At 34.5% G+C, this 25,021-nt stretch overlaps 1 protein-coding gene across 7 annotated transcripts in view; it reads left to right on the top strand.

Annotated features, from left to right (window-relative positions):
- PDS5B (PDS5 cohesin associated factor B) overlaps positions 1-25,021 on the top strand; it is a 163,933-nt gene that overhangs the window by 32,471 nt on the left and 106,441 nt on the right. For all 7 annotated transcript variants that reach the window (XM_045566941.1, XM_045566939.1, XM_045566945.1 and 4 more), the window contains exons 2-6: positions 12,338-12,464; positions 15,736-15,939; positions 21,552-21,638; positions 21,733-21,830; positions 22,466-22,592. In XM_045566941.1, the coding sequence (XP_045422897.1) occupies positions 12,357-12,464; positions 15,736-15,939; positions 21,552-21,638; positions 21,733-21,830; positions 22,466-22,592 (624 nt within the window). In that variant the 5' untranslated portion in view covers positions 12,338-12,356. The remainder of the gene's footprint in view (positions 1-12,337; positions 12,465-15,735; positions 15,940-21,551; positions 21,639-21,732; positions 21,831-22,465; positions 22,593-25,021) is intronic.

Raw genomic sequence — 25,021 nt, 5'->3', positions numbered from 1 at the left:
TTTTTCTTGAGAATTTTAAGTATTCGCCAATGCCTGTGAATTTGCTGTGGTGTCTGGGAGTTCCGAGATGTCTTGGTGCAGTTTGGAAACCACGGGTGTAGTGCTTTATAGTCTATGCAGTGACTAACCAAGTAGATACTATCTACATTTTATAGAAGAGAAAGTGCCTCATGCCTGTAATCCCAGCTACTTGGGAGGCTGAGGTGGGAGGATTGCTTGAGGCCAGAGTTTGAGACCATCCTTGGCAGCATAATGTGACTCCATCTCTTAAGAAAAAAAAAAAATAGAAGAGAAAATGGAGCCAAACTTGTAGAATAAGCTATAGGCATTTGTATAAAGCTGCTCTGCTGAGCTATTTGCATATCTAAAAGATAGTCTATATTTTATTTTTTTAATAAACAGTTTTTTTATTTTTTTAATATGAAGGGGTGAGGGTTTGTGAGAAGGGGTACTCAGTTGCCTTGTTTGTTTTTGTTGAGACAGAGTCTCACTCACAGCCCTGGGTAGAGTACAGTCCATTGTCGCTGCAACTTGTGACTCCTGGGCTCTAAAGTGATCCTTCTGCCTCAGCCTCCCAGGTAGCTGGGACTACAGGCGTGTGGCTAGGTTCTTGTTCTTGTCTTTTTGGTAGAGATGGGGGTCTCACTCTTGTTCAGGCTAGTCTTGAACTCCTAAACTCAAGTAATCCTCCCGCCTCGGCCTCCCAGAGTGCTAGGATTATAGGCGTGAGTTACCGTGCCCGGCCACTCTAGATGATCTAACATTTTTATTTCTGTTCAGTTTGCTCTGATTTTTACAGTATTCTGATTCTTAATTTCTAATTCAGGGTCCCTTAAAAAGCCTGAAATAGAAACCAGAAAACTTGGCCTCTTGTCCTGGCTCTGCCACTTGCTACATTGTGACTGTATACATGTTTTGTAAACTCTATGAACTTCATTTTCTTTATCTGAAAATAGAGATAATTCCTGCTTTTATCTTATAGAATTGTGAAGGAAAATATATGCGTGAAAGAGCTTTGAAAACCATGATCTATTTGTCATTTATTTTTGTTATTTACAACTGTTGTACTTATATAGCTAAGGTATTATAAATGTTTACAGGGATAGTGGGCAGAATTGGCAATATATTATACTGTTAAGTTGTTGTTACTCAACTTGGTACATAAAAATCCTCATGGAGCTTTTTTCAAATGCAGGTGTTTGGGTCTGATTATTAGAGGATTCACGTGTGCTGCAAAGATTGGGAACCATTAAGTTAAGGACATAGGCTTTGGGAATCAGATATGGGTCAATTCCAGGTCAGTTGCTGGATAACTTTAGCATAGTTATTTAATCTCTTTGAGCCTCAGTTTTTTCATGTATAAAATGGGCATGATTATAATATTCATCTCATGAGGAATATTTATTGAGCTCTTGCTTTTTAAGCAGCATTCTGTTATGCATTAGGTATATAGCAGTGAGCAAAATAGGATCCCTACTCTCATCTACTTTACAATTTAGAAGGGGAAACACATTAGAGGATTTATTTTAATTTCAATTTTTTTCTTTCTTAGAGCTTCTGCAGGTGAAAAGAACATTAGAGAATTAATACTTCTGTTTATGATAAGTTGTTGGAAGGGAAAGTATTGGGGTGGTGTGAGAGCATGCAGTAGAGATTTAATTTAGACTGAATAGATTTGGGATGGCTTCCCTGATTGACAGATGGAACTTGAAAAACCGTTGTTAGCCAGGCATGAGAGAGAGCTAGAGAGGAGAAAGTTTTTTTTTTTTAAAAAGCAGAAGGAATAGTACACTCTGAAACAGAAGGATCTTGGTTTGGTGCCTTTAAGGAATAGAGATATGATTGGAGTGTAATGAGCAAGTGGTCAGATTAGTATATTTGGAACTTAATTCTAAGGGATGTGGGAAACTATTTAAGAGTTTTAAGTAAGGCCATGATATGAAGGGATTAGCATATTAAGATTATTCTGGCTGCTCTGTGAAGAATGAATTAGATGTGGCATAGGTTAGGTAGTGGAGAAGTGATGGCCAAATAGGGTGAATTCCATTTATGTTTTGCAGATTGCATTTATAGGATTTGATTGATTTTAAATGTTGAAAGGGAATTGTCAAGAATCATTCCCAGTTTTCTGGGAGGAAGAAATGGGTACACAAAGGCACCACATACTGAGGTAGAGAAGAGAGAAGAATGAGGATTTTTTTTGAGGGGGTTTAGTTGGGAGAAAATTTGTTTAGTTTTTGAATATCTTAAGTTCATGATGTTTTTGAGAATACTCAAGTGGAAATTTTAGGTAGACAGTTGAATATGTGGACTGGAGTTTAAAAGTGAGATCTTATTGGGTTATATATTTATTATTTTAAAGTCTTTAAAAAGAAGGCCTAGGGCAAAAGCCTTGGCACAAAAACATACAGAGTAAAAAGGGAATAAAAGGGCCAGAATTCTGAGAGCAGTAGGTCAGCAAACCCAAAGCACACTTACTTACTAAGCTTGTCGGTATCCCATTGACCAAAGGAAGTCATAAGACCATCTTGGTTCAATAGCTGGGAAAACACTTACTTTTGGGAGGAGCAGCAAAGTCATATTTACAAGGAATGGAAAAATTTGTTACTGTTTTTTTGCAATCTGCCACAATGACCGTAGCAAAACCATTATTGCTGATGAGGTGGGGTGTGAGAGGGGGGAGCTGTTTGGAAGCCAGATTGGATTAGGGTGAAAAGTGAAGGGGAATTGAAGGTAGAAAATGTAGATTACTTTTTGAGATGCTTGGCTGTGAAGGTAATTTGAGAGAGAAGACAATAGCTGGAGGGGTATTTTCTTTCCTTTCCTGCCTGAATGCCTTCTTCTATCCCAGAACAGAGTATATTTGAATGCTGAGAGAAAAGATCTGATAGACACAGAGGATGCTCATACAGAGGAAAGGAGATAACAAAGTGAATGTCTGTGGGAAACCTGTAGTGGAAGGGATTTTGTGTACCTTTGAAGGGGTTAGTTTTTAATATGAGGAGGGCTACTTCCTTTCTGGTAGGAGGAAGAAAGGAGAAAATGGATGCATATATACACAGTCATGTAGATTTGGTGATGAGAGACTGAGGAAGTTCCTGTTGGACAGAGCTTCTGTTTTCTCTATGAAGTAGAGGCAGTCTAGTGAGAGAGGAGGATTTTGCAAGGATGTGTGCTTGAGATTTGTACATAATTTTATTCCCCCATGCAGTGGGACACTGAGCTGACTGCTGACCAGAGAAATACTAATCATTCAATAAATGAGAGATATTATCACTATTAATATAAAAAGAATTACTTTAAAGAGATTTAACAGAATACTTTCTGTGCTGTTAGTTAGAAACTGATGCAAATTGAGATGTTCCAGGAATCTTTTTCTCTTTAAGCCTGTTAAACTTTACTCTCCTTTATAACAATCGTGGTCCTTAAAAAGGTTGTAGGCAAGAGAGTGACCATGTTTGCACTTTCATAAATAAACATTAGCAAAAATATGAACACAAAGAAAGGATCCACTTTTTAAAAGGACATCGTAAAGTTTTCAAAGTTACTGTTTTACCAGAGCACATAAAACATTAACTATTAAATCTACTTAGTTTGAATTAATAAAGATTAATTCAAGCTGAATGGTGGATTAGTGGTCACATTGTGGAAGAAGCAGCTTTTTTGTTTAAATAATTGGGAAATATATAAATGTGGCCTCACGGTTATATACTTAGATGAGAATAACATAACTTAGTTTGTCTTTTTTCTCTTAGGAAAATCTCCCATTAGATCTTTAGTTGTCCCTTGACAAGAATAAGGCTAATTTCTTATACTGTTTAATTACTACATACTAGGAAGGGTTGTCTTTATGGAGGGCACCATCTGCTGGTTGTAACAGGTACCAGTTGTGGGGAAGACTGCCTTCTGTAGTTAACAGATTCTTCACAAATCTTAAGTTTTCTAATTCCACCTCAAACCTGGAGTGAAATCCCAGGATGAAAAACAGCTTTTAATAAACATGGCCAAGTAGAGATTCTAGTGGTGGTTTGATTTGATTACTGTGAGTATGAAGTTAATGTCACATTGTGGATATTTAAGAAAAAATTGTGAAAATGGCAGATGCCAGTCTTTATTTCTTCCTAGATCAACTAAAAATTAGGATTGCTGTTGTTACTATTGCTCTTGCCCTTGCTCTTCAATGCAGTGCTTTGTTTTTTTTTTCATTCAACAAAAAGTTCTTATTTGTTTTTAATGTGGTCTCTAATTTAGTTTCATCTGTGAACATTTATTTATATCTGTGATAAAATCAGAGTGAAAAATGAATTGCATTGATTTTTTTTCCTTCCCAGGACTGTGTGATTAAAAAAATACTCATGTTTCCTTTAATTATTGACCATTTTATTTGAACTTATTCAAAACTATTTAGTATTAGAATGTTTTCTTCTGCTTTACTTAATTGTTGGTACTAGACATAAAAATGTAAATACAACAATATGCTTATAATACTTTTAGAACTTAAGTGTTTTCTGAAAGTGTTTGTTTGAAATAACCCTTTGAAAGTAGAGGAAATTATAGGTTATCATAGTTTTACAATAAAGTGATAGTAAATTTAAAATTTGTAGTTTTTAAATGGAGAAAGAAATTGATGTCAGTACATTGTTATGTAGCATATGGTATTTGAAGTAGATTTTGATACAGGTCAGTTTTATATGAAGTATTTTTTAAGTATAGTTATCATTTTTCATTTTTGATTTATCTGCCCTACCTGTAGGATGAATAATTGAGATTCCCCAAAGATGAAAGGAATTATGTCAAAATTTCTTTGACTTTCTGTTTAAGGAGCAGCTCTAATATCAATATCTTTTTGCCATTGACTTATGATAAGTGAAGATCCTATTTCTTTCCTATACCCTTCTTTCTTCCTCTTCATTGCTCCCTTTCTGCTTCCTCTTTCTACTACCTTCTTTTTCTGACCTTATAATTGGTGTTCATCTCCATCATTCTCTGGAAAATTTTTTCTCAAAGATCATCCTACCAAGTTCAAGGAATATTTGCTGAGGTCATTTTGTATGTTTTCATTGAAGTAATTGTCAGTAATACCACCGCCTCCATCTTGACATATTTTCCTGGTTTTTTGTAACAATTATCCTCATTTTTCTGCCTTTCTTGATTTTCTTCTGTTTTGTTTCCTGGTGTCTCCCCTCTTATACTCCCCCCCCCCCACCTCAACCCCTGTCAGTATGGGTATTTCCTCAGGGTTCAGTCTTGGTATCTCAGCTCACCCTCACGCTTTCTTTACTGGTCTTATAAACCCACACAGTATGAACAATAGATGGTCCTAAAATATTTTCTGGTCTTGAATTTTATGTAGAATTTTAAACCTGTAATCTACAGGTGCCTTCTGGACCTAACATAATTTTCCCCTGTACTTGATTCTCTCTGGTTTTTCCCCCATCTCTATTACAGTGAGGGCAGAGAGCTTGTATGTTTGCTCATCATTGCATTCCTGGTATTTAGCATAGTGTATTGCACCAGTTAAATTGTCAGTACAAATTTAAATAAGTTCTTTCCAGGAACAAAGGCTTTGAATTTGCATTCATCTTCTACTTCTCTGTTTTAATCATTCATACATCTTTGAATCACTTCTCTTGTTTTGCAGTCATTGCCTGCAGTCAGTTCTTTATTACTTCTTACCTGGAATTTTGCAGCAGTTTCCTGACTGATTTTACTGTATTTAATTTCTCCTCTGCCTAGTCTGTACTGCCTGTTGCACTTTTCTTAAAATACTTCTGGTCATTCATTCATTCATTATTTCCTGAGTACTACTGGTAGTACCTATAATGTGTAATAGATGCTAGCATAAAATGATACATTGTCCTTGTGTTAAGGAGCTTATGGTCTAGTGGGAGAAACAGATAGAAATAAGAAGTGTAATAAATACGATGTGATAAATGCTAATTCTAGTAGGTTCAAAGTATGACTAACTGTGGAGGGAGGAATCTAGTTCTGTCTGGTTGAGGTCAGGGAAAGTTAAAATGGAGACTTGAGACTTTAAGGTCCATAGAGTTTGCTTAGTAGACAAAGACCAGTAAGTATGTCTTACTTGGAGGAAATAACCCTATGTTCAGTGAGGTATTTCAGACCTCTCCTTATAGTACCACTGCTTAAAAGAGTGAAGTGCAACCTGAGCAACCTGCCTTTTTGTTGGCTCTTATCTTTTTCCTGTTTAACTCCTTTTATTTCCTTCCACCTTTTCCTTCAGTCACACTTCTGGTCCAGTAACAAATTCTGAACTTTCCCCTCTGAGATTTACTCAAATTGTTTTCTGTCTTTTTGTTCTGTGTATTACTACCACTTTGCCCCTATCCACTTACAGAAGCGGTTTTTCTTCCTATCTTGTTTTTTTCCCAAGCTTATTATCTATTTCTGTTAGGATAATTTTGGAATCTACAGTGATTTAATTGTTTAGGGGAATGTCTCTTTCCCTTGGTAAGTTTTGAGACCCGTCTTACTCATTTTGCCCTGTAGTTACTCCTGAAGTGTTCTGCAAGTAACAGGCATTTGATAAATTTTTGACTATATGGATGGGTATATGGTACAGGGTCAGTATGTCTACATCATTTAGCTCTGGTCTGCGGCCACAATCATGTATCTGTTTTTATAGATGATGAACAGCTTTTGTCTCTGTAGAGACAAGGCAGAGAGACTTTCTTCCACTCCACGCTTGGTGGAAGAAAAGCCTGCCATATTTATCTCCTTTTCTCTGGAATACTTTATCCTAGGCCTTTGCTGAATGTTGTCTTTGGCTGAAGGAACACATCAATGAGCTTGGTTCTTAGTACTTTTCTAACCTTAGGTCATAAAGTTATTCTCTTATGAGATGTTAAAACCTTTTACATTTTGCTTTTATATTTAGGTTATTAACTTACCTAGAATTCATTCTGTGTTAATATATGGTGTGAGGTATGGGAACAGTCTCTTTTTTTCTCCCATATAGATATGAAAGTGTCTCAGAATTTTTTATTGTATTCTTTCTGTTCTTTCCTTACTGGGCTGCCTTGCCACTGTTTTCATATACAGTTGTGCACTGCATAACGACAGTTCCGTCAACGATCACCACAGGCTGCATATAATACCATTTTATTACTGTACCATTTCTATGTTTAGATATATGTAGATACACAATATACAATTGATGTTACAATTGCCTACAGTATTCAGTACAGTACATGCTGTACAGGTTTATAGCCTAGGTGTGATAGGCTGTAGTATAGCCGCTATACGATATAGCCTAGGCTATCCCATCTAGGTTTATGTAAGTACACTCTATGATGTTCCCACATCGATGAAATCCCATAACAACACATTTCTCAATGAAATCTCCTAACAACACATTTCTCAGCATGTATCATTAAGTGGTGCATGACTGTATATAGAAACACAGTACACTTAATCTTGTGTCCTGCAACCATGATGAACTAGTAGTTTTTTGATTTTTGTGGATTCCTTTGGGATCTTCTTTGTAGAGAAAGAATCATTTCATCTGGAAGTAGGGATGGTTTTATTTCTTCTTTTCCAATATGTATGTCTTTTATTTTCTGTTTCTTATGTTACTGTGCTAGCCTAGGTCTTACAGTATTATGTTGAATAAAAATGCTGAGAATGGACATCCTGTTCTTGTTTCTGATTTTAAGGGGAAGCATTTAGTCTTTCACCATTAAGTATTGTGTTACCTGTGGGTGATTTATGTTTGTACAGATATCCCTAACTTATAATGGTTTAACTTAATGATTTTTGGACTTTATGATGATGCATTTGGTATGCTTCTCGACTTATAATGGAAACACAGTTTTGACTTAATATTTTCAGCCTGTAGTGGGCTTATTGGGATGTAACCCCATTCATTATAACTTGAAGGTCATCTATCTATATATTGATTTTTCTACTCTACATCCTTGCTAAACTCAGTCTTACTGATTTGTATGTTTTATCTATAAATCCTTTTGGAGTTTCTATAAATGTAATCATATCATCTGTGAATAATGACTGGTTCCTTTTTAATCCTTATACGCTTTATTTCTTTTTCTTTCCTTTGTTGATTAGCATCTCTAATACAGTGTCAAATAAAAGTGATGATAGCAGTTATGTTTGTATAGTCCCTAATCACAAATAAAACTCTTTCAATGGATCATCAGTAAGCATGATTTATGCTGTAGGGTGCTTGTAGCATTCTGCTCTTCTCAGATAAAGGAAACTTTTGTCTAATTCTTAGTTTTGTAAGCCTGTTTTTTTTTTCTTTTTGTTTTACAGTCATGAATTATTGAATTTTATCAAACATTTTTTCTTCATTTATTTTTTTAATCTGTTTAATGTTTAATTTAAATGTGATTTTCTTTTTAAATCTGTTAATGTGCTAAATTAAACTTACATTCCTGGGATGAACAATTTTTTGTGTATATTGCTGCATTTGGTTTCCTAATATTTTGTTTAGAAATTTTGCATTTGTGTTTAATGAGTAAGATTGGTCTGTGATTGTTTTTCCTGTTCTCTGATTGTTCTCAGTGGGTTTTGGTATCAGGGTTGTGCCAGTTAGTTGCATGAAAATAATTCCCTTGTCTTCTATTGCTTGGACCTATTTGTATGACATTGGAATTATTTCTTCCTTAATTTTTTAGTAGGACTCACTAGTAAAGCCTTCTAGACTTGAATATTTTTCCTGTGGAAAGATTTATTGATTATTGATTCTGTTTCTTAATAGTTTTTTTCTTTTTGAGTTTTAGTCATAAAATATATTCCCAATTTTATCTAAATTTTCAAACGTTACATTATCAGATTTGTAAGATTGGCTTGTGATTTTTGACTTTGTTGATCCTATGCTTATTTTCTTTTGATTGATTGATTAGTAAGAAGTGTTTTTAAAATTTTAAATGGATGTAGCTTTTCTTGTTATCTTTTCAGTTAAACTTTTTGTTGAAGTATAGCATACATCCAGAAAAGGGCAAAAATTATGTCTTTAGCTCTGTGACTTTACACAAAGTGAAAATACTTGTGTAACTACCACCTTACATTTCCCTTCTCATCCCTCTTTCAGTTACCATCTACCCCCAAAAGTATCACTATCCTGATTTTTTTTTTTTTTTTTTTTTTGAGACAGAGTCTCACTTTGTTGCCCGGGCTAGAGTGAGTGCCATGGCGTCAGCCTAGCTCACAGCAACCTCAAACTCCTGGGCTTAAACGATCCTACTGGCTCAGCCTCCCGAGTAGCTGGGACTACAGGCATGCGCCACCATGCCCGGCTAATTTTTTTCTATATATATATTTTAGTTGGCCAGATAATTTTCTTTCTATTTTTAGTAGAGACAGGGTCTCGCTCTTGCTCAGGCTGGTCTCGAACTCCTGACCTTGAGCGATCCACCCGCCTCGGCCTCCCAGAGTGCTAGGATTACAGGCGTGAGCCACTGCGCCCGGCCCTGGTTTTTAACATTATAGATTAGATATCCATGTTTTTTGAACTCTTACATAAATGTGATCATATGCTATGTAGTGTTTTGTATCTGGCTTCTTTCACTTAGCTTTATGTAATGCTAATCCATATTATTGTGTGAGGCAATTTTTTCACTCTCATAGCTGTATTGTTTTCCATAATGTGAATATACTACTATTTACATATTCATTCTACTGGTTTTTTTTTTTTTTTTTGAGACAGAGTCTCACTCTGTTGCCCAGGCTAGAGTGCTGTGGGATCAGCCCAGCTCACAGCAACCTCAAACTCCTGGGCTCAAGCAATCCTCCTGCCTCAGCCTCCAGAGTAGCTGGGCCTACAGGCATGCGCCACCATGCCTAGCTAATTTTTCTATATATTTGTAGTTGTCCAGCTAATTTATTTCTATTTTTTATTAGAGACGGGGTCTCGCTTTTGCTCAGGTTGGTCTCGAACTCCTGACCTAGAGTGATCCTCCCACCTCAGCCTCCCAGAGTGCTAGGATTACAGACGTGAGCCACCGTGCCCGGCCTCATTCTACTATTCATAGGCATTTGTGTTTTTCTGTTTTGGCTATTCTGAATAGTATTACATTGAACATTTTTATATATGTCTTATGGTGGACAAATGTTATGTGTTTCTATTGCGTAAATATCAAGTAGTGAGTCGTGGAGTCTGCTTACCTTTTTTATTGATATTTAGCTTAAGTGCTTTCTTTTGTTTAGTATTTACGTGGTTTATCTTGCCATCTTTTTACTTTAAACATCTCATATCCACATTATTTTCATTGTCTTTTAAGCTCTTTATATTGAAATTATAAAAATCTTGCTCTTTTAATCTGATCCCTCTGTACTATATTCACATAGTATGTAGTACTTAGTATGTGCTAAACAATTTTCTAAGTGCTTTATACATACTTATTAGAGCTCTCAATTTTTGTTTGGCTAATTTGTCCTTATTTCACCCTATTCTTGAAAATTATATTCCTTGGTTGTAAACTTTAGGTTTGCAATTACATTCTTTCTCCACATTGAAGATGATATTTTGTATTTTGCTGTCTTCTGGCTTACATTTTTGCTGTTGAGAACTCACTTATTCGTTTACATGCTATTCTGTTCACAATAATGTTTGCTTTAAGATTTTGTTTGTTTTCTGGGATTATTATTATTGTTATTTGAATTTAGTCTTGTTTGGCTTCTTGAATTTGTAGCTTGGTATTTTATGATATTCTCTATAGATATTTGGCCTCTGTCTCATTCCTATCCTTCTGGTACTCCTGTGATTCATAGGTTACAGTTAGGCCTTTCTGTCCTTCTGTATATTTCAGTTTTATGTTTCTCTGTGTTGTAGTCTGGACAATTTCTTCTGATTTCTCTTTCAGTTCATTAATTTTTTTTTTTTTTTTTTTTTTGAGATGAGGGTCTCACTCTGTCACCCAGGCTGGAGTGCAGTGGCAAGATCTTAGCTCACTGCAGCCTCAGACCCCTGGGCTTAAGTGATCTCCAGCCTCAGCCTCCTGAGTAGCTGGGACTACAGGCATGTGCCACCATACCCAACTAATGTTTTCTTATTTATTTTTTTTAGAGATGGGGTCTTGTGATGTTGCTCAGGCTGGTCTGGAACTCCTGGCCTCAAGTGATCCTCCTGCCTTGGCCTCCCAAAGTGCTGGGATTACGGTCATGAATCACCACACATGGCTTAGTACACTAATTCTGATAGTTTTTTTCTATCTGCTAATAAACTCATCCACTGAGTTTTTAATTTCAGTAATATTTTTTTCATTTTTAGAAGTTTTCTTTTTTTCAGATCTTCTAGTTTACTCTTTATAATTATTTATTTCCTGCAGATATTTTCAGAGTTGTCTTTTATTTCTTTAAGATAGGTATAGTAGTTTTATGATCTATTTGATGTTTGTAATATCTGAAGAATTATGCGTCTGTTCTTGGTGTCTGGTATTCCTGCTGGTTCTTGCTCATAGTTGTTTCCTTAGGTGCTTGATTATTTTTGACTTGATACTGCTCATTGTCCTAGAAACATCATAGTGGGAATTCTTTAATGCTTAGAATGAAGGTGTCCTTCTCTAGGCAGGACTTGGATTTACTTATGTTAGGTGCTTGGGGATACTATTAGTTGAAAGGTCACTTAACTCATGTTTTGAAGTTCTCTGGATCACTTAGGTCATGTGAACCTCAGCAAATGTGCTAGCCCATGGCCAAAACAAATCAGTTATTCCTATCCTGTATCTGTCATTACCTTGCTGTGTTTAGTACCAAAGCAGCCTTCTCTGCTGTCCCCTGTAAGGGGTAGGGGAAAGGGGCGCATGTTGATTTTTGGCTTACCCTCTCCTTTGCAGGTATACGTTTTTGAGGTGGGATAGCACTCTACATTAATATTAGGAGAGTTTCTTATTTGCCTCTGCCTTGGTACTGATTCACCGCTGTTTCACTTGTTCTTGAGCCCACCAAAACTAAATTCTACATTTGTAAGAATTGACAAATGCTCTCAGAGCATAAGTGGCTATAATGCTCCAATGTTCCATTCACTTCTCTGGGTTCCTGTTTTTTCTTAAATTTTGAGTAATTTGTGGTGCTTTTATTAATATACTTATGTTTGGATTTTTATTTGACACTAGCATTTATAGTTTTTTGTTTGTTTGTCTTAGTTGGAGGGTTGGGAATGAAACTAAAAGTAAGTTTTATTTTTTTAAAAATAATTTTGGTACATGTTTAGTAGAGTGATTTTTATTAATTAGATAAGTGAATTTTACTATAAACTAGGTAGTTATAAATTGGGGGGCAGCTTACTGTTCATGTTTATTATTAATGTTGTTTATGCCTATTTTTTGGTTTGCATCTAATAGTTTCCTTGTTTTAGGGATAAAAGTATTTCCGTCATGGCTCATTCAAAGACAAGGACCAATGATGGAAAAATTACTTATCCTCCTGGTGTCAAGGAAATCTCAGATAAAATATCTAAAGAGGAGATGGTGAGACGGTTAAAGGTGAGTAAAATTGAGTATGTTCTTTTGGACATCTGTTTAAGGCAGGGGTCTCATGTAGGAATCACATAGGGCTGTATATTTTAGGGCAACTTAAAGCAAAGCGGCAAATGGCAGAGAAAGGATCTAAGGGAGTAGAGTAGATGAGGAACAGTAGCGATTCCTTGGCTATCACTAATGAGAGAGCAATTAGAAAGGTGAAGCTTAGATTTTCTAGGACTTACTACACTTGAATATAAAGAAGTCTGTAATACTCTTACATTCCTTTTTTTGGGTACAAATTTGTCTCCTTTATCTTGTTTCATTTTTTCCCTAAAAACAATTTTACTCTGAGAAAGGAAATTTTAAGTCTTTGTACTGAGTACTCAGGCTGTACCTTACTTTCTTCTAAGTTATTTTGAGAGTAGATCAAAGTGACTATTAGCTTCTCCCTCTGCTTCTGACATGTAGCAGTGAATCAAGATTGCTGGTGAACTTCCATAGATAAGTTAGTCACTATATGGCTAGGGTCTCTTTGTATGTATTTGAATATGTTTCACCTTTTCTTTCAGGGCCATGATGGTCCCTTGATTGTTAAAATGGTTAAAGGAGCATAGTGGCTATGGAGAACATTAAGGTGATTTATCAGTTAGTTTAGATTGTCTTTATTTTTGGGCATTTTTTTCCTTCTAGGTTGTATCTACCTAGACATTTATGTTGCTTGGTATGTTATTATTTACCTGGCTGTCAGGACTGAAAAACTTTCCTAAATTAATCATTAAAGGCCCAGGAAGCTTCAAACAAAGTACTATTTTATGTTGCTACCTGGTGTATTTTAATAAGAAAAAAAGGATGCTAAACATATTATAAATTTCATATAAAGTCTTATTTATATTATTATGTAAAGTATTAGAATGCCAGGTACCAGATGTTTATTCAGAGGGAAAGATATCTTTGAGTTGATTAAATTTACTAATAGGTGGATATTTTATCCAGTTGGGAACTTATGTATATTTTATTAAAAACAGTCAAGCTACAAACTCCTGTATATGACTTACTTCATTTTCTGTGTGTTTACCTTCTCTTGACCTATTGAATTTCTAGAGAGACTAATATATTTATTGCCTCAGATTTGCTTATATATTCCAAGAATGTTAGGTAAACATGTCTATTGTTTGCAAAGAAACTAATCCTGAATGTAGAACCTACACTTAAACGCTCATTAGCATTTAGTGTCTTTTAGAGATGTTATTTTCTCAGAGATCTTTTTTAATTTGGAGAACTTGTAAGTTATTAATGAATTTTATAATACCATTTGAGTTGTAGACAGTAGTAAGGAATTTTCATTATCTAGACCTTGAGCAAACTTTGTGTTTAGTCTTGTGGAATGATTTCCATAGTACTCACAATAGTGTTTGTAGTATGCTTTTATTATTTTGTAGTCATTTATGACTGACAGTAATCTGGCTATACTTTTCTTCATATATTACCCTAATTTACACTTTCCACTGTTTTTAGTATCTTCCTTCTTAGAGAAATATAAAAAGGACTTTTTTGTGGGACAATAGTAATTTTTTATATGTACAAGTACCTGTGTAAGTTTTATAAATTATAACAGTTTGTTAATATATAAGGTGACATTGTTTATATAATTTATTTTTTGCTATAACATTTAATTCAAAATATACTTAATGTTGTCTCACTCTGGTGAAGAGATCTGGAGAAAGAAATAGTTCTATGCACCTAGTTCTCTTTTTTCTCTTTGTGTCTTTTCATAAACACATAGGCAATCAAAGCATATATCTTAAAAGTAATAAAATTAAGAAGTTAGAAGAATAGCCCTTGGGTGTCATACCCTTAGCTCATTGCCTGCCACACAAAAAGATCAGCAACTTTTCCTTGGGGCCAGAGTTTGTAATACGAAAATAGAATAAAACTTTTGAGTGTTTAAGGTAAACATAAATAGAAAAACAAAATTTATTGACTTCTATTCATTTAATCCACGTTTTTAGGATTAAATTGTTAACATTAATTGTAACAATAAGAACATCAACAAGTAAGATTTTATATATGCTTCATGCAGCCCTGGGGTCAAAACTAGAGTGAGTTATAGAACTCTCATGGCAGTTAATGTGTGAAACCAACTGTGCTGCCTGATGGGAAGGATTAGTCTACTGTTGGTTCTGGCATCTGGCATAATAGAAATAAGGGGTTGCATTGTGAGAATGTTTCCACGGCTGCTCTGAGAATTTAGTATGAAATTGAACCATTTTTTACTCAGAAGTCTAGCTCTACAGCAAGTGGAAATCCTTGCAGCATAAAGGACCAAAGCATAGAGGCTGATACTTGGTGGCCAGCCCTACTTGTTGCTTAGTATTTGCAGCACCACCTAGTGGATGGTGAATGGTCACATTTCCATTGGAGTTGTATTTAAATGTCAATTGCTATCAAGATAGGACTTTTGTTAAGTCTCATTTGAAGTAGGAATAGCACAGACTGTGGTTATATTGTAACTACTAATACTGAAATTAGAGAAAGCGCTTCACAGAATTCATACTATGCCATTTGTCACCACTCTACTTTCCACCTCCCCTTTTATGTAAATATTTTTGAAAAAGGAACCATTTCCGGCAGCTTCCTTCTGTTCACCACATACATGCCATTGAATCAATGAACTATCTATGTTGTATTCTCTTTTACTGTGGCACAAGCAATATTTTGTTGGATGTTTATGATGGTCACATCATGGTAGCTTTTTAATGTTGAAGGATGCACCTTTGACATCCTGTCTTGAATCAGTTTATACTTTTTTAGTTGAATATATAAAACTATGTGACTGGAATGGTTTAGTGGCTCAGATGGAAAACTAAATTGTAATCCATCCAAGTTTTCTTTAGGTATATACTTTTAAGGATTAGAAATGTTATTTTTAAAGAAAGGGATGGTAGTTTTAAGGGCATACCCCTTTTAGTTCAGTTGTACTAGTGAGACCAGAAGTTTCAACAAATATTGTACTGGATTTCTTCCAATAATGACTGCTACATCAGGCTAATTTTAAACTTTTATAATCTGGTTAGCAGATATGTTGGGTAGATGAAAAATATTTTACTTAGTCTTTTAAAGAAAAGTTTACCCTGTAGTTTTAAAAGGATCTTGTTCTCTCAAGTAGACACTTTTTGCAGAAAAATGAAAGTATATTTATTTGAAGTTAACCTTTGCAATTAATATGGCCTTTATATCAAATGACTCTATTTTTACATGGAACATTTCATTTGATTATTTTGTTTTTGTATAGATGGTTGTGAAAACTTTCATGGATATGGACCAGGACTCTGAAGAAGAAAAGGAGCTTTATCTAAACCTAGCTTTACATCTTGCTTCAGATTTTTTCCTCAAGCATCCTGATAAAGATGTTCGCTTACTAGTAGCCTGCTGCCTTGCTGATATTTTCAGGATTTATGCTCCTGAAGCTCCTTACACATCCCCCGATAAACTAAAGGCAAGTACTGTAAAGAACTCCAAGATTGATTGATACTTTGGTTTATCTTTCTAACTAAAATGGGAGTTAAAGTATTTAGATAATTTCTTGGATTCCTTTTTTTTTTTCTCTTTTCTTTTTTTTTTTTTTGAGACAGAGTCTCTCTGTTGCCCAGGCTAGAGTGTAGTGGCGTCATCATAGCTCACTGCAGCTTCAAACTCTCGGGCTGAACTGATCATCCAGCCTCAGCCTCTTGACTAGCTAGGACTACAAGGCATCTACACCATGCTTGACTAATTTTTTTTTTTTTTTTTTAAGTATTTTATAGAGACGGGGTTTCTACATCTTGCTCAGGCTGTTCTCCAGCTCCTGGCTTCAAGTGATTCCCGCCCCCAGCCTCTCAAAGTGCTGGGATTACAGGCATGAGCCACTGTGCCTGGCCTGGATTCCTTGATGTTTGCTACAGTAATCTTTTGTTAAACTTCTGTTTTCTTTAGAACTTACTTTTGAAAAACAATTTCTGATTTTGAGGCTAAGAAGTAGATGAATACAGTATATACTTTTTATATTAGCTTTGTTTCTTTCAATATAATTTTAGGAAAAGGCAATTTAAGAAAAGGCAATTCCTTTTCTTTTTTGAAAATCCATATTGAAAACCATGGCCTTTATTTGTTTAAAAGACAGTACCTAGTATAAACCTGAATTTAATAATATATATTCCTAGTTCATTTAATGGAAGGTATGATATGAATTGTTTTGAAGAAAATGCAATGTTAAGGTAGAAATTTTAATGTTAAGGTAGAAAAGACATGTACTTAGTTATGGTAGTTATAAGTAAAACCATATGAATGCAAAAATCTTTAAAAGACGAGAACATGATTAATCCATTTTGAAAAATCCTAGTAGAAAGCATGAAGTAATTAGAGCTGTGCAGAAGATACTGAAATGATGAGGCAGATCAGGAAGGAATTAAAGAAAAACAATAATATGAAATAAAAGATAATTGTGCAAACTATGGGTTAGAGAATGAGTCCATAAAAAGATTATTAATCCACAGTGTGAAAAAATGGCAGACAATTTATATTTATTTCACTTAATGGATCTCACTGTTAGTTATATATCAGGAACTTTATTTACAGTGGTGAGGGGAAAAAAGCCCCCAAAATCCAGATATGACTCTTGGACTCATGGAGTTGCTTCTTGATAGTTGGTGTGAGGGAACCTGCTCATTTGAACAAGTCTTCCAAATGCTTGTTTTATATTTTGATTGGTGAAAGAATCTTAGGATGGGGAAAGTAGAGGGCCAATTTTTATCAATTAAAAGTGGAATTGAATTTTAAAATTTGAGAATGGTGAGAGACTTAATGTAGATAACATGAGTTGGTTTATATTTGTGAATCCAGGTGTAAGGCATGCTTTCTAATTGTAAACCTCAAATTTGGAGATGCTTATTAATTGGCTTAAGGAATGATTCTATTTCTTTGGCTGTAGGCTCTGGCTCTTCCTCACTGGATGTCTTGTTGGCATTCTCATGAAGAGAAAGTCTACTTAGGACTGCTACTACACAATTTATTTACTTCTGTTGGGGATTTCTCAGTTTGTATAATCAGTGACCTATTTCAGGGCATTGGGGTAAAGTTCTCCTAAAGGAGTAGCTACATATCTGTACTATTTATAATAGAACAGTTTATGAGAAGACTGTTGAGCAGGTAAGATTAGGATCTTTGTGGGTTATTCCCTAGCCAAAAATTTTGAAGTACTTTATTTATATGGTAAATTTTTTGGTCTTATTCTTAATGTCTATTTTTTCTTTTAGGAGGATAGTACTTGAAAATTACTGATTTTGAGAGTGCTTTCTAAATGTTTGTGGGATAATTTTTACTATTTTGATTAGCATCAAGTTCATATTTTCTAAAATCTATGGTAGTATTATACATATTAGAAAACTCTGATACCTTGATCCTCATCTTTACACTGTCAGTTTGTTATTGTCATCAGCAAACCCTTTTTATACAGCAGGCTTCATGTTTAGATCAGTTATTGTTGGTGAGGTTATAAATGACTGTTGTCTTTCCATCTCCAGATAGAGTCAGTATGGCATGTGTTCTCCTTTAGACAGTCAGGAAGGATTTATTCGTGGGGAACATATTTTACACAGCACTACTATCCAAGTAATCTTTTTTTTTAAGTGACCATTTTTTGAAGGGTGTACTTTAAAAAATTTTTATTTTTAATTATGGGTACGTAATAGTTATATTATTTGTACGGTACATGTGATGTTTTGATATAAGCATACAATGGGTGTTAATCAAATCAGTGTAATTGAGGTATCTGTCACCTCAAGCATTTATCATTTCTTTGTGTTAGGAACATTTCAATTCCACTTTTTAGTTATTTTAAAGTATAGTATAACTTGTTGACTGTGGTCACTTTCTTGTGCTATCAAATATTATTCGTTCTATCTAACTGTATTTTTGCACCCATCAACCATCCTGACTTTATCCCCCCTCCCTGCTACCTTTCCCAGCCTCTGGTAACCATCATTCTACTCTCTTGTTTCCATGAGATCAGTTGTTTTAATATTTAGCTCCCACATGTGAGTGAGAATCTGTGCGATTTGTATTTCTGTGCTTTGTTTATTTCATTTAACATTATATTCTCTAGCTCCATCCATGTTGTTGTAAATGATGGAATTTCATTCTTTTTTATGGGTGAATAATACTTTATTGTGTATATGTACCACATTTTCTTTATCCGTTCATCTATTGATGGATACTTAGCCATCCATTGATGGCTGTTGTGAATAGTGCTATAATAAACATGCGAATGCAGATATCTCTTTGATATACTGATTTCCTGTATTTTGGATATATTCTTAGCAGTGGGATTGCTGGGTCATATGATGGTTCTGTTTTTTATTTTTTGAGGAACCCTCATACTGTTCTGCATAGTAGTTGCACTAATTTACATTCCCACCAATAGTGTATGATGGTTCTCTTTCTCCACATTCTTTCCAGCATTCATTATTGCCTGTCTTTTGGATAAAAGCTATTTTAACTGGGCCAAGATCATATCTCATTGTAGTTTTGATTTGCATTTCTCTGATGACTAATGATGTTGGACATTTTTTCATATACCTGTTGGCCATTTGTATGTCTTCGTTTGAGAAATGTCTATTCAGATCTTTTGCCCATTTTTTAAGTAGCAATATTTGATTTTTTCCTGTTGATTTGTTTTAGTTCCTTATATATGTTAGTTATTAATCCCTTGTCAGATGGGTAGTTTGCAGATATTTTATGTGAGTTATCTCTTCCTTCTGTTGGTTGTTTTCTTTGCTGTGCAGAAGCTGTTTAGTTTGATATGATCCCATTTGTCTAATTTTGCTTTGGTTGCCTGTGGTTTTGCAGTATTATTCAAGAAATAATTTCTCAGACCAATGTCCTGAGGTGTTTCCCCAGTATTTTCTTTCAGTAGTTTCATAGTTTCAAGTCCTAGACTTAAGTCTTGAATCCATTTTGGTTTGCTTTTTGTATATGGCAGGAGATAAGGGTCTAGTTTCATTCACCTGCATACGGGTATTCTGTTTTCCCATTTATTTAAGAGACTGCTTTCCCCAATGTATGTTCTTGGTACCATTGTAAAAAGTGAGTTTACTATAGATGTGTAGATTTGTTTCTGGGTTCTCTGATCTATTCTGTTCCCTTGGTCTGTGTGTCTGTTTTTGTGCTATTACCATGCTGTTTTGGTTATTATAGCTCTGTAGTATAATTTGAAGTTAGGTAATGTGATTCCTCTGGTTTTGTTCTTTTTGCTTAAGAGGCTTTGGCTATTGTGGGTCTTTTGTGGTTCCATATACATTAGGATTACTTTTTCTATTTCTGTGAAAAATGTTGGTGAATCTGTAGATTGCCGTGGGTAGTGTAGACATTGTAACTATCAATTCTTCCTATCCATGAGCATGGAATATCTTCCCATTTTTTTGTGTGTCCTCTTCAATTTCTTTTGCCAATGTTTCATAGTTTTTATTGTAGAGATCTTTCACTTCTTTAAGTTTATTCCTAAATATTTTATTTGTAGCTGTTGTAAATGAGATTACTTTTTCAGATTGTTTAGTGTTGGCATATAGAAATGCTACTGATTTTTGGAGGTTGATTTTTGTATCCAGCAACCTTATCGAATTTGTTCATCAGTTCTTATAGTTTTTTTTGTGGAGTCATTAGGTTTCTCTAGATAAAAGATCATATGCTATGGAAACAAGAATAATTTTACTTCTTCCTTTCCAATATGGATGTCATTTATTTCTTTTTCTTGTCTGATTGCTCTAGCTAGAAATTCCAGTACTATGTTGAGTAATAGTGGTAAAAGTAGGCATCCTTGTGTTGTTCAAGATCTTATAGGAAAGGCTTTAAGTTTTTCCCTGTTCAGTATGACACTAGCTGTCTAGTCGTAAATCACTTTCGTCATGGTGATGTATGTTCCTTCTATACCCAATTTTTTGAGAGTTTTTATTATGAAGAGATGTTGAATTTTATCAAATGCTCTTTCAGCACCAATTAAAATGATCATAGGGTTTTTGTCCTTGGTTCTGTGGCTGCGATGTGTCACATTAATTGATTTGCATTTGTTGAACCATGGGATGAAGCTCACTTGATCATCATGGATAATCTTTTTAATGTGTTGTTAAATATGGTTTGCTGTTATTTTTGTTGAGGATTTTTGCATCTATGTTCATTAGAGATACCGGCCTATGGTTTTTTTTGTTGTTGTTGTCTTTTGAAGGGGGTGCTTTTGATAGGACTTTTCTTAAAAAAGCTACACAGTCATTTACATATTAAATTGTTTTCCTTTTAAAATATGGTTGCTATTTTACTAAAAGGGAAACATTTTTTCTTTTATTGATTGATATCATGCTTCCTTTGCAGAATTAATTTTTCTAACCTTAAGCCTTTTTCAAACTGTTCAAAAACATCTACGTTTCTCTTGAAACTCATTTCCATAAAAACTTGACTCAGTGACATTGAACCTGTCTGTCCAGGTACAGAGGGGGATGTGGTCAAAAATCAAAAGCAACAGATGGGAATAGATTGGGAAATGGTGGGGAAAAGCAAGCAATTACAGTGATTAGATAGGAATCTTGACAAGTTGACTTCTGTTGGTCTTTTAAGTATTCTGTATGGGATCTATTGTCTTTGTCACTTGGTGTTTTTTTTTTTTTGGTACATTTTGATATTCCTAAGCTGTGCTTTTGCTATGTAATTACCATATATTGTGCTGTTGCAGCAAACCTTATCAGCTCTCAGTCATTGCAACAGTTTTTATTCTAAAAATAGTATAAATTTTAGTGGACTCAGTTTTCAGGTCTATTTGTTGAACTTGATATAAGATGAAGTTTTCTTTATATACTTTAAGATCATGGCAAATGATTTACTATTTTCCTATGAAGGATAGTAATACATTTAGTGTTCATATAAAGATGTACTTTTTAAAAATTCTAGCCAAATACAGTTTTTTCTTTACAGTCTTTATGGTTTATCATAATATGTACACACGATTACTGAATTAGCTTTAGGAGTTTAGTGAATATTATCATTTAGCATTCATAATCTAAACAATACTTTGTCTTTTTTTTAAAGGATATATTTATGTTTATAACAAGGCAGTTGAAGGGGCTAGAAGACACAAAGAGCCCGCAATTCAATAGGTATTTTTATTTACTTGAGGTAAGTAATATATCTTGAGGTGATAATTTAAAGTAGTTTTTTGTGCTTGTATATTTTTACCAAAGTGTTTACCTTTTTAACCTCTTATTTTTAGAACATTGCTTGGGTCAAGTCATATAACATATGCTTCGAGTTAGAAGATAGCAATGAAATTTTTACCCAACTATACAGAACTTTATTCTCAGTTATAAAGTAAGTTTATTTCACTAAGTATATAATATTTTTAAAAATATAAAAGTAAAGAATTTTTAACTTACAGGTGAATTTGCATAATCTGATATGAATATTAAAGGACTAAGAGTTGTAGCTTAAATTTATTTAAATTTATTCTTATAGGTATTTTTAAAATGAATAGTGTTTAATCAATTTTGTATTATAAGCAATTACTTGTTAGAGAAGTGGCATAAGGCCAATATAAAATTTTTTGGATTACATTATTTATGTATTTAAGTTATTAATACATATAAACTCCTTAATGCATGTGGCTATTTGAGCTTTTTGTGTATTGTTTAAAATTATTTACTAGAATTAACTTCATAGCAATTTGATTTTCTGAATTTAAGGCAAAACTGAAGTTGCTTTTGACTTAATCATTTTTAATTGTGAAACTGGCTAAAATTAGGGAAAAGTAATCTAAGAAATGTAGTTTAAAAATATACTTTGGATACTATTGTAAGATTTGGGAGAGAGGGAAGCTTTAAATGAATATATAGAATTTAATATTTTAGTATCTTTTTATAAGGTGTTATGTTTGTCAGTGTCATCTTATGGAGAAATCCTGTACATCTCAGTTATACTTTAAATAAAATGTCTATTTTGAATTTCAGCAATGGCCACAATCAGAAAGTTCATATGCACATGGTAGACCTCATGAGCTCTATTATTTGTGAAGGTGATACAGTATCTCAGGAGCTTTTGGATACAGTTTTAGTAAATCTGGTACCTGCTCATAAGGTAAGTAGTAATATATATATACTGAAATATGTCTAAAGCTCATTGATGTTAAGGTCCAAAATTTGTGCTTAGATTCTAAATATAATTTATCCTGCTATAACCTTAGTTTTGGAGAATCTGTTGATTAATATTAATATGTACTTATTATATTTAATGTGTAATAAAACATGATACACTTAGTCACTAAATGAAAAGAAGAAATAATAGATTTAGTCATGTAATATCTGTGATAATTCAGTTTTATATAGAGTGTATTTTAGGGAGTGAGTTAATAGCTATGTAGATTCTGTTATATAACTTTACATGTTGGGAGGGGGAACCAGTTAGAGTTTTACCGAAAAGACAGTGGTAATATAGAGAGGAGGGATGAAATTAAAAAGGAAATCTCTACTAATCCGGAGACAAGGGATATGATGATGGCAGTGTTTCTTACCTGGATAATGTTGATCAGAGTGTGTTTATTTTTTTATGTGTGTGTGTGTCTGTGTGTGTGTGTTTTGATTTTTGAAAATGACTGACTCTCCAGTTCGAAATATTGCTCTGTGACATAGAAGGGATCTGGGTTAAGGAGGGGAGCACAGGAATCACCAGTATGAAGACCTCTCTGGCAAGATACAATCTTAGTCTATAGCTACACAGCATTGACACAAATAATATTTCAATAAAAATGCTCTCATAATCCAAAATGTCCAAATTCTTTTTTTTTTAAATTTTTTTATTTCAGCATATTATGGGGGTACAAATGTTTAGGTTACATATATTGCCTTTGCCGCACCCAAAATTTGCAGATTCTTAAAAGAATTAGTCTATCAGTGCTAAAAGTCAGCAGATACTGTAAGTAGCAAGATTAGATTACAAAAATGCAGATAATATATTTTTTAGATAAAAGTCATATATGCTGGTGTGCTGTGGGCTCTGAGCCAGCTACCATTTGCTCCTCACCTGCCTCTCACATTCTTCCCACTGTGCATCCTGGATGCAGTTCGCTGTGTCCTGACTCCACCCAGCCCAGCCTCACCTTTTTCCCTGGTGACTGTGAAAGAAAGGGAAGGTAGGAGGCTGCCTCCTTCATCTAAGTGCCCACGTCTCGTTAGGGATACCTGTTATCTTTTTTTATCAAATGAGCTATAAAAGCTGGCCTGGGACCCAGCTACTGTTACTTTCCCAGGGCGGATGAGCAGGAGTACTTGGCCTGATACTGCAAGCTCTCTGCCCCGTGTGCTTAGGTGGGAGAGGGGGATCATGAATCCAACCACAGAATGCCCTAGAAAGGAAGGCTGGGTTTTTATGGAGGAGACTCAGTAGGCCTCCCAAAGGGGCTGCGCTTGACTGGACACCCAGCCTTGTAGATCCCACATTGGCTTGTGAACTCTGCAAGACAATCCTTCCTGGATGCAGATTTAGTGTTGACTTTCGACACCTAGCAACTTGACTACCAGAGGCATTCAAGGCTTCCATCTATCCATTGCCATGAAAAAGGCTTTGTTTAGGGCACTTCCTAAATGCACATTTTCTCCTTGGCCATACTTTAGGGAGGGGGTCTGTAGATATTTCCAGAAACTAGAATCCTAGGACCTACTTAACCCCCTATCTGTAAATACAGGAGCTGGAATCTTCCACCAACTACTTAGAATTCAATCCTCTGCTTACTCTGTTTAGCTTAGACTGGAAGTTTCTTGAGGCACTTTGGCACTCCTTGCATAATTTTAGCTTTGTGTAGTTCAGTGAATGTTTATGGCACTGAATAAAACATTCTAACAAAGTTTAAAAAATCATAAATACCCTTAAAAGGATTAATGATAAAATATGTTTAAATAAGAGCTAAAAAACACAATAACTAGACATAGGAAAGGAGTTAGGAGAAAACTTATTAGAAGGGAAAAATGGCCATTGAAATCAAAATCTTGATTGGATTATATATAATTTTAGAGAACTGGGATGGATGTGAGGAAATGATATAGATATAATGACTTAAAGAAAACAAGAAAAATAAGGTCCAATGTATTTAATAGTGATTTCAGGACAACAGAGAGCAGAGAAGAGATGATATTCAAGTAGAAATTAACTTAAAATATTCCAGAATTAGTGAAAAGCATGAATTTAGGGATTAGGTAGAAAAAGGTATAACAAGCAGAATACATAAGAAAGAAATCCCTGTCCAGGAATATCCTGGAGAAATTGTGGAACACCAAAACAGAAATAATATATAAAGTACCCAGAGTGAAAAGGCATATATAACCCTTACCAAAGAATGAAGGTTAAACTGATTGTTGACTTCTAAATTGCAATGATAGATGCCAGAAAATAATGGAAGTATATTTCCAGGGGGCTAAGTTAAAATAATTGTCAACCTAGAATTGCGTATCTAGTTTGAGTTAAATGAAGACATTAAGTATTCATGAGTCAGTGTTCAGTCTTCTTGAAAGAAA

This window comes from Lemur catta, chromosome 13 (genome assembly GCF_020740605.2).
Source record: "Lemur catta isolate mLemCat1 chromosome 13, mLemCat1.pri, whole genome shotgun sequence".
Lineage (NCBI taxonomy): Eukaryota > Metazoa > Chordata > Mammalia > Primates > Lemuridae > Lemur > Lemur catta.
This window is presented reverse-complemented; position numbering and strand designations above follow the sequence as displayed.